The 10,116-nt window shown below is 60.7% G+C and overlaps 2 protein-coding genes across 2 annotated transcripts in view; one reads left to right on the top strand and one right to left on the bottom strand.

Moving 5' to 3' along the window:
* ILRUN (inflammation and lipid regulator with UBA-like and NBR1-like domains) overlaps positions 1–8,051 on the bottom strand; it is a 32,654-nt gene extending 24,603 nt beyond the window's left edge. The window contains exon 1 of the mRNA XM_035346855.1: positions 7,767–8,051. Within this exon, the coding sequence (XP_035202746.1) occupies positions 7,767–7,924 (158 nt within the window). The 5' untranslated portion in view covers positions 7,925–8,051. The remainder of the gene's footprint in view (positions 1–7,766) is intronic.
* SNRPC (small nuclear ribonucleoprotein polypeptide C) overlaps positions 8,031–10,116 on the top strand; it is a 7,134-nt gene continuing 5,048 nt past the window's right edge. The window contains exon 1 of the mRNA XM_035347378.1: positions 8,031–8,048. Within this exon, the coding sequence (XP_035203269.1) occupies positions 8,031–8,048 (18 nt within the window). The remainder of the gene's footprint in view (positions 8,049–10,116) is intronic.

Here is a 10,116-nt window from a genome sequence, read left to right on the forward strand (position 1 = left end):
GAGGCACCTCGAAGCACCAGCAGAGGCTCTGGGGAGAGACCTGACACCACAGGGAGGTGCTTTTACCTGGAGCTGAATCCAAACATTTTCAGTGGAGACGACACGTGGCAAAATTAAGTGGAAGGACTCTCAAGACGTTTTGAAGGACTGGAAATTTTAATCAGTGAGTAGCTTTGAGTAAACACTGCTCCTGGAAGCCAAACGTGCGCGTCAGTTACCTTCAGAGCTGACCTCTTAACACTAAACGCCAGGCTGGGAAACCACCTCGCGGGGCTTCGGGGATCCAAAAGGACCACGGAGGGAAGCAAAAAGCTTTCAGCTGAACTCACACGGCTTAAGGGAGGGGGGGAAAAGCTGGCTAATTTGAAGCCCGTGCATTTTCTGACATGAAGCCACAGAGGAACAGGTGATTGCTTCAGCTGAGAGCAGCCGGTTCCAAAACACAAGGGGGATGTTCCCAACCCGCAGTGATTGCTCTCCGTCCGGGGGCAGCAAGTGGGAAGCCACAGGAAGATGCAGGCGGCTTTCTGGACACCCAGCTCTACCAGAAGTCTCTTTAGCAGGCTTTTAGATGCACACAGACGGGTACCAAGGCACCGTAACCATCAGCGCGGTCCCGGCTGAGCGCTCGCTGCACCTTGCAGCATCTCGGCGGCAGAACCAAGGCTGCGACGCTGCCGTGAGCCCCAGGCCCCAGCAGCTGAACCCTCCGAAAGCAGGCGGCCAGGAGCTTGAAGCCTGGGCTGAAAGGTTCTGGGACTGTCCCAGCAGGAGCTGCTCCCTACCTGGTGCCCCTGGACACAGGCACCAGCTCGTCCCAGCGGGAAGGCAGCAGGTTCCCCGAGCGCCGATTCCTCAGCACGAGCTGTCACCGACCTCTAATTGTCTGCGTTCGAGTAATGGGGGATTAAAGCTGCAGAAACTGCCTGAGAACAAGTTCGGGCACGCCAGGCAGCTGGACTCAAGTTATATCGCACCCAACTCCTGCTACAGCCTGCCTGCAGCTCCCCGCCACGCGCACCCTTCCCGAAGGGATCTGTAACGTGGACACAGCACGATTACAACGCACTCTGCAGCCAAAAACGCAACGTATTTGAAGTCGACCTTTCATTCAGGTTCCTCAGGTCAAATATTTGAGCTTTTCTGGAGAAGAGCTGTGCTTTTTTTAATGCTCTGTCCAAGAAAACATTTTTCAGCTGAAAATTCTCTCATTTTCTCATTTTTAGTGACATCAGGGGACAGCCGTGCACAGAGACCCAACAGCCTACAACAGCTCACACGTACTAAGAGCACATCCACGATGCTTCAAGCCACCGCCATGAATTAAGCTGTCAAAAACTCTTTTCTGCTCCCCAGACAGGGTACGAAGGAGCCTACGTAGGCACCGCTGAGCAGCGGCCACGGGATCGCCTGCCCTGATCCTCCCCACTGCCGCCATCTCCTCCCCACCAGACGCTGGACCGGTTCCGAATTAACCCAAGGAAGTTTCCAGGGCAGACAAAATTGATTTCGAAGCCCGGTTTGTCCCAGGTTTGTCTCCTCCAGGAGGCAAGGGCTGGGGATTCCCCCCACAGCCCGCTCAGAAGCGAAGGAGCATCAATACCGGGCTTGTGATTTGTGAAAGCGGCGCTGGGAACGCTGCCCGCAGAGGCACGGTGACGTGGGCAAGCACAAGGGAAGTCACGGGAGCCCCATGGACCAAGACAAAGAGCACAGACACGGCCAGCAGGACCCCGACCCCTTCTGAGGCTAAGCACCAACACAACTCCCCCCTTGCAGCGGCACAGTGACTTTTTGGTGGCAAATCCAACAATTCTAATACATAAACAGGGAACGAGGGCGTACATTCATCATTTTTGGGGAACAAAATCCTACCGCTTGTTTTGTATCTTGCCCTCCCAAGTGGAGGAAGAGAGGAGAAGTCAAACGCAGCCAGACACAACACCGCCCATCGGATGGAGCTCTGATGGCAGCTGATTAGTTTACTGGACATCAGCAGAAACACTGCCTTCAAACGGCAGAGGAAATGAAATTAATTTGCTCGTGCTTCGTCCAAGATCTGCAAATAAAAGCTAGGACGGGGATCTCGATGCCAGCAGCAGACGTTTGCCCCCACAATGGGCGCACAACAAAAACCAACCGAGCTGCACGCTAGGTCTGTAAGCAGCAGCGTTTGATCGGCAGTACCAGAGCTGCTCCTAAATATCTGCATCTAAAAACGACCCGAAGCAGCGTTTAGATTTAAGACATCAACTGCGTTCTTCGGGGGTGCTGGTGTTTAATGGAGAGCTGGAATAAAAGCGCAGGTGTTTTAATGCAGCCGGCTGCACGAAGCTCTAGCAGACCGACCGTGCAGCGCCGTACCGAGATCAATAAAGTGGCTTTTGCTATCGCCTCATGGTCAAAGGTTGGCTGGCGCAGGGGCAGACGCAGCTAAGGCCACACATTCCACCTCGGCATTCATATCCCGGGAGGTAATGGCTAAAAACTGGGACGCGTCTGACTTGGCACGGCCTCACGTCTGCCCTCTGCGCCCGTGGGTTCCACGGGAGCACAACACACGGCTCTCGGAGGGCTGGAGCTGAAGATTTACCAGGGGATGGCTCCGTACGTTGCACCAGCGGACCCTTTACGCACAGCAGGGGATGGCTGGGAGGTGACGAGCTGCCAGGCACCGCTACCGGCCCCGCTGCCCAAGCTGGAGCACTTGGAGCCCAGGTTGTCCCGACACAAAATTGGAGATCTACAGAATAACAGTCAAAAAAAACCTGTTGACAGAGGACACCTGAATGCTTCTTGTCTTGTGAACCCCTCCAAGGTCTGGGAACGGAGCCCAGGAGCACGAGGGGCTCCTCGTTATGGGAAACGTCTGCGTGCCGCCCGCTGGCTGGGGCCCTTACGGTAAAGCCGGTGCCCTGAGGGCTCAGCCAGGCGCACCTCGGGGTATTTCCCTGAGCAGTGCCCGTTCTCCACCAACACCAACTGCCACCACGCGCTTCCATCCCCAGAGCTCCGTTTTACTGAGCAGCATCCTACCACCCTGGCAAGGACGCAGGGATTGAGCAGAGACACCAAGTCAGGACAGGAGGAGCACGAAACCCTCCCAGCTAAAACACCGCCGGGCGCTGGACCAAGCTCGTCCTCTTCCAGGCAACGCGGGCGGCTCACTCGACAGAAAGCATTTCAACAGCCCCCCGGAGGGACAAACCCCACCTATTCACAGGGCGATCTGAACGTCTGCCTTCTCTCCGTGATCAATAAGACTCACACCCAAGCGTTAGAGAAATCATCGCGATGCCAGAAAAATTCACGTTGCTGATGGGAGCATCGCCGCCAGCGGCTGGGCCCCGCCTCACCTCGGCTCCCCTCAGTCCTCCAGAAACACCCCGCCGCCGTACAGCAACGCCGCGGTGGGTTCCTGTCGTTTTCTCAGAGATAAAGCGACCTATAATTATTCTCATGGAAAACTCTCCGGAGTACCGGAGAAACCAGGTCAGAGCTACAAATTCTTCTAAGCATACTGGAGAAGAAAACCTCCAGAAGAGATCCGGCTGCCTTACAAAAAAAAGGACCTTCAGCACGTTTTTTTCCCCACCAGACAGATCAGAGAAGTCTCGGGCTCGCAGCAGTGAAGCGTCGTTTTTCCTTTTCCATGGTCTCCATTGCGTTTACCTGACGCGTTACAATCACACACCAACATCACACCCGCCAGACGGGCAGAATCCAGCTGAACAAAGGTGAAAAAAGAACGTAAGTGACCACGAGCCGTACGTTAGTGAAATACGCCCACGTTAAATCCATCTTCCGAGGCAGGATCCCCTCGCAGCCCCCTGCATCGACACGGGGCTGAAACGCAGCACCCCCAGCGACACAGAACCAGGCCTCGCGTCTCCCCCTGCAACCTCTCACCCTGAAATTTGGTGCAACTTCCAGCGAATTGAGCTTCCTCTTCCTTCTCCCGGCGCGATTTCCCTATCAGCTGGGAAGAGCCCCGGGACTTCCACGGAAGGGGCCTTGCTGGAGTGCAGGATTAAAGCAAGCACGACGCGCGTTCTGTGCGGAGTTCCCCCTGTTTCCATTTACACTCCTCCTCACTGCTGATCGCCAGTCGGGGCATCACAAAATTTCCCTCCCAGGTGTTTTTCAAACTACCCCGGTCCCACCGATCCCAGGGCCACCGTGGACAGAGCCTGGGGAGGATTCGTTCCCTGCTGACCGAACCAGCCCCGGGTGTTAAGAAATAAACGAACACAAAGGCTTTCCAAAAGGGGTTGGGGATGCCAGAGGATGAGACTACGGAGCCTGGACGAGCTCGGACACATCCCCAGCCACCCGGCCCATCAGCAGCCGGTGCCTGGAACCACAGCACCCACCAAAAACCCTCCTGGGACCCCCCAAGCACCCGGTAGGGAGGGAGCCACAGTGCAGGGACCCGATTGTCAAAGGTGGGTTTGATCCCAGACACCACAGCAGCAAAACACCCTCCGACTCGGCCGCAGTTCTCCTCCTGGGGAAGAAATATTTCAGGGCCTTGACATCTTTTGGGGCTCGCTCCTGGTTTTAGGCCAAAAGCTCAACCTCTGGAGCCTTTAAGAACCACGGAAACCACTGAGGGACGAGGCCCTGAAGCAGCAGCACTCCCCGAAGGGCCCGGGCAGCAGGAAGCTGAGCTGGAGCAGGTCAGAACCCCCCGTGCAGTTCACAAGAGGCCCAGCTCTAGGAAAGCGTTTAAATAACAGGGAAAAAGACAACTCCAAGCGCTTAGCCTGTCTTACCTGAAAATCAAAGACCAGCCTCAAAACTCGGGATGTGTACGTTCCACCTGAAGCCCCTCTGCGGTGTCGCTAATAAAAGCGGCCGGCAGCTTTCCGAGCGCTGCCCCAGCCTGTGGCATACTTGGAAAGCACGCCGAGCAGCTCCGGGTCAGCTGCAGATGTGGACAGCCCTACAGGCTACCCACCGTTCGTATTTCTTCACCATCAACAGGTTCTTTTGCAAGTAATCTGAAAAAAAAGCTGTTTTCAAACAATTCATCTCCCCCAGAAGCGGAGATTCACTTTGAGCATGTCAAACAATTCCTAAGGACAGCCCTGGAAGCATTCGTTCGAAGCAGAGCCCAGCTCAGCTCGCTTGCTGCCCTATCTCAAAGGCGGAGAACAAGGAAGTAGCTCCAGGTCTGGTGACTCCGTCGTTGCCATCAAAGAGCCGCCTGCTGCACTCGTGAAAAAAAGTTCTTAATTAACCCGTACGAGCGTATCTGGGGAGCACTGGGGCTGCCGAACGAGCGCACCTCTCGGCCCTGCTGCGAGCTCCCTCGCCATTTCCTGCGGACCGACATCGATCCTGGAGCAGAGAGGGAGGAGGTCACCTCCCCGGAGAGGAGCCGAACCTTCCCCAGCAGAAGTGGCTCGGAGGTTTCCCCCAGAGGGATTATTCGCAGGGCAGGGCTGCTGCTGGCAGATCCGGGCCCTAATTCCCGGAGCAGGGTTACAGCACTCGGGCCGGTATCCCGAGGAGGTGGGAGCTGGAGAACGGGGCAGGAAGACAGCAGGGCCGCACGCTGTGGGGTGAGAGGTGCAGGGGAAGGGCGATCCCGCAGGGCAGCACCGAAGCGTCCTGGCAAGAACGCCCAAAGCCGGCTGGCAGCACCCCCGGCCGTGCCCGGGCTGCTGAAAGGCAAAACCCCGCCGGGCTTTCAGCCCACTTCGGGAGCAATCGCACCGCAGCCTGCGCTAATTTTCGTAGAGCGTTACCCCACGTTGTCACGTTTCCTTTTATGCAGCCTCCCACCCACCCACCCAGGCTTGTAAACACCGAAAAAAACACTAAAAATTTATTGTGATCCCAGAGCTTAGGCACCGAAGTTGTGAAATGAGAGCTACTTCGATCGTTTCAGGTTTTTGACTGTAACTAAAAGACAAAAAATAGTTCTGAGATTGAATTTAAGAAACGGATACAGCGAAAGAAATTAAATATTCCTGAAGGAGAGAGCTGCTTCAACACCGACAGGGAACAGCACGGTTATACAAAGCCACCTCACTAGGAACTGCCAGGTCCTTTCCGGGGCTCTCCCACGGAGCATCACAGGAGAAAAAAAACATCACAACATACCGAAAGCCCCTGGTGTTACCCTGCAAAGCAGCACGCACAGCGCAGGTACTTTTATTCCTATGCTCGCCACAACACGAAGGAGGCAGGAAAGCGTTTGGGATGTGAAACACTCCCCCAGAGCAAACCCCTGGGCACTGAAGAGGCTCTTTGGCATTTATCAGCTCACAAGGCGCACGGCGTTGTTTGCTATTCCCTCCCTCCCCCTGCAGCCGTCTGCCATCGGAGCTCACCACAGGTCCGTAGAAGAGGGAAGGAAGGAGGTCACCAAGTTGTCTCATCACTATTGATTAGCTCAGCGACTCCCTGGAAGTTTTTTTTTACCCTCCCCCAGCTGCTGATATCAAGGCCTCCAACTCGGATTTCAAGCTTTGAACCCGAGGTTTCCTGGATTTGACGGAAGATTGATAAAAAAAAACACGCAAGGACAGTTTAGGTGAGTAACTTTTGGTGTGCCTGAAGCACGGCACCTCCACCTCTCCCCTGCATCCTGGCTGCGAACACGCCGCGAGGGGCCCGCTTTGCTCGGTGCCCTGCACACCACGGCCGGCTGGGACGGTTTTAAGGCCGCGGGTGGCAACAAGGAGCAGCAGTTTCACACCGTTCCTCCCCCCCGTGCCCCCCACACCCTCCCGCTTTCCGTTTTCCACCATTAAATCTCATCTTTCCCACCTTTCTTCCCTGAGTTGCAGCTTCCCTGACTGCCTGTGCTCCTGCTTTTAACCCACGACAGCACTGGGGAGCTTTTGCAACCTCCCAACACCCCCAAAAGCAAACTTTTTGAGGGCCGCCCAGCTCGCGAGCGGACGTTGTATCTTCACCGAACACCCAGGCAGCCTTCCCGTGGAGGCCAAGACTTTCTGCCCCGATTTTTCCCCCCCCCATCCTGAAGGCTGCAGGCACCGCGGCCCGGCCCTGCCTCCACCCGCTCGCCCCGCGGAGGTCGGTGCCAGGAGCTGGTCACTGGTTAACAGCCCGCGGCCCTTTGACCCGGGGGCTCCCGGGGCTGCCAACGCCACCGGGGGGGGGGGGGGAAAGAGACCGAACGCCGAGCCCCGGCCTTGGAGAGACCCCCCCGGGGGGCTCCCTGCCCGCCAGCCTCCACCCCGTAGCCTACGGCAGGCACCGGCCTCGCTCAGCGGGACAGGGGCCGGGCACGACGCCCCCTCGGAGGGGGGGCTCGGGGCGGCCTCCCCTAGACCCCCCCGGGGCCCGACGCCCCCTCAGGCAGCTCGGGGCGGCCTCCTCCAGCCCGGCGCCCCCCCCCGCCCAACGGCCTCCCCCCGGCCCCGCCGCCTTCCACGGCCCCCTCGGAGCTTCCCCCGGCCACCTTGTGGCCTCCAACGGCCTCACAGGCTCCCCCCCAGCCTCCCCCCGTCCCCAAAGCCTCCCCGGGCCGCCCTACGGCCTCCCCAAGCCCTGCGGCCTCCCCGGGCCCCTCTCCAGGCCCTGTGGCCTCCCCCAGCCCCACAGCCTCTCCACAACCTCCCCCCAACCTGGAGGCCTCCCACGGCCTCCCCCGACCCCTCAGCCTCCCCCCGGCCTCCCCCCAGCCCGGCGGCCTCCCCGGGCCTCCCCCGACCCCACAGCCTCCCCGGCCCCGAGGCCGCAGCCTCCCCTGGGCTCTCCGCAGCCTTCTCCCCCCCCCCCGGCCTCACCAGTTGGTCATGTCGAGGAAGAAGGCGCAGCCGGCGGGGCTGAGCTGGAAGCCGAGCAGCCGCTGGAACTCGCCGATGAGCACGTCCTTGTCGGTGGTGCCCAGGCAGCTGAACTTCTGCATCAGCTCCGCGTCCAGGTCCACGTCCATGCCCTCCATGGCTCCTCCGCCACCGCCGGCACCCCCCGGCCGCTGCCGCCCCCGGCTCCCCCCCGCTGCCGGGGCCGCTCCCGGGGCCGCCGCTGCTCAGCGCCGCATGGGGGCGATGGGGGGGGAGGTGAGGGTAAGGGGGGGGGAGGTGAGGGCACGACGGGGGGCGGGCGGGCGGCAGGGGAGGGGGCGCGGGCGTCGGCGTGAGCACTGCGCAGGCGCCGCCCCGCCCCGCGCTCCTCGTGACGCCGCGGCGCCGCGTCCGACTGAGCGTAGAGCGTACGGAAAGCAGGCATTTGCATAACGCGGCGCGCGCGCGCCGCGTGACGTCGGCCCCCGCCCGCAAATGGGAGCCGAGGGATTTGCGTACGCCCCGCCCTCTCCCCCCCGCCGCGCGCGACGCTGCCATATATGGGAGGGGGCGCGGGGGAGGAGAGCGCGCGTGTTTATGGATGCAAATCGATCACGTGATGGGGGGGGTGCTGGGGCGTAGCGAGGCGCAAAGGCTGCTGGGATGGCAGCGGGGGGGGGAGGGGGGGCAGAGGCCTAGCGGCCTGGAATTTTCCTCAAATCCCCGTTTTTCGCCTCAATTCTGCTCCTTGCTGCGGGTCCGGCAGTCCCGGGCCTCAGCAGCGCGAATCCTGGCTTTTGAGGAAGGCAGAAGCGTCCCTGCCAGTGCTGGGGGGTGCCAACTAAGGAAATAAAGGCTCTTTTGTACAAATTTAGTGCATTATTGTAAATAAACCAAGTTCTGCCTCAAACGCGCTGCGTTACGTGAGGTGTCCGCGTCCTGAGCCGCGTCCCGGCCCGGTTTTGGGGTTACGGGAGCTCCTTGGGGCTGCCCCAGGCGAGGGGCGCGGTGCTCCCGTGGCGCCCACCTCGTGTGCTCGGTGTGCGGGCGGGGGGGGGGGGGGGTGTGGGGCCACGGCAGGAGGCAGGGGCGTAAAAAAGGCTGGGAGGCAAAGCGGGGGCCAGGCAGTGAAACGCGTGGGGCACTCACGGGGCAAACAAGCCCCCGCGTGGTGCTGGTTGTGTGCCCTGGCTTGATGAGTAATGGAGCCTGCGGTGATGCGGTTGGGGCTGAGCAGCGCAGGGCTCAGGAGGTCGCTGCTGTTTGCACAGGGCAGGACCTGCAGCAATGTCCTGAAAACGGCCCAGCTCCGCTGCGGCTCCTGCGCCAGGCCCAGCAGGGGCCCACGACGCTGGGGCGGTTGCACCAACCACCCTGCTGCCTCCTGCCCCGTTCCCAGGCAGTGCCTGGCTTCATCCCCGGCCCCACAGTGCCCCACAGGACTCACAACCCACGCGGTTGTGTTTCACGTGAGGGGAGCGTTGCCCAGTGGCGCTGAAACAAGCACGAACAAGGCTCCTGGAGCAGCCCTCAAGCAGCCTGCGCCCCCCGGGCTGCTTTCGGCAGCCTTAGCAGCCTGACCCTGCTCCCTGCCCAACACCGAGCCCCTTTTTGTGGGCTCCTCAGGCCAAGGGGGTGTTCAAGGAGAGGTTGGACGTGGTGCCTGGGGACGTGCTTCAGTGGTGGTAGGGGGTGGTTGGAGCAGATGATCCTGGAGGGCTTCTCCAACCCTGCTGATGCTGTGATTGAGGGCCGTGGAGCGAGTCCTGAGGAGGGCACGGGGATGACTGGGGACTGGGGCACCTGCTGTACGAGGACAGGCTGAGAGGCCTGGGCTTGTTTAGCCTGGAAAAGAGAGGACCGAGACCTCGTCAATGTGTACAAACATCTGGGGGGAAGGTGGCGGCAGGACGGAGCCGCTCCCTTCTCTGTGCCGTGAGCTGACAGCCCTGGCACAGGCAGCCCACAGAGCTGCGGGGGCTCCTTCCCGGAGCTCCCCAACCCCCCCACGGGGGTCTCAAATCGCCCCCAGCTCCGGGCCGGGCACTGAAGCAGCGGGGAAAAGCGAAGGCGGCCCCCCCGGCCCCCTCTGCCCCTCGGCGGCCCGGGGGTCCCGGGCCTGGTTGGAGGGGGGTTGGGGAATCCCCGGGCCCGGTTGCGGGGAGGCCTCGGGGGTTCTGGGCCCGGCTAGGGGGAATCGGGGGACCCCAGGTCTGGCTGGGGGCAGCGCAGGGGTCCCTGAGCCCGGTTGGGGGGGGGCTTGGGGGTCCCGGGCCCGATTGGGGGGGAAGTTCTGGGGTCCTCGGGTCTGGCTGGGGGCAGCTCAGGGGTCCCCGAGCCACGTTGTGGG

Source organism: Oxyura jamaicensis, chromosome 26 (assembly GCF_011077185.1).
Source record: "Oxyura jamaicensis isolate SHBP4307 breed ruddy duck chromosome 26, BPBGC_Ojam_1.0, whole genome shotgun sequence".
Taxonomy (NCBI): domain Eukaryota; kingdom Metazoa; phylum Chordata; class Aves; order Anseriformes; family Anatidae; genus Oxyura; species Oxyura jamaicensis.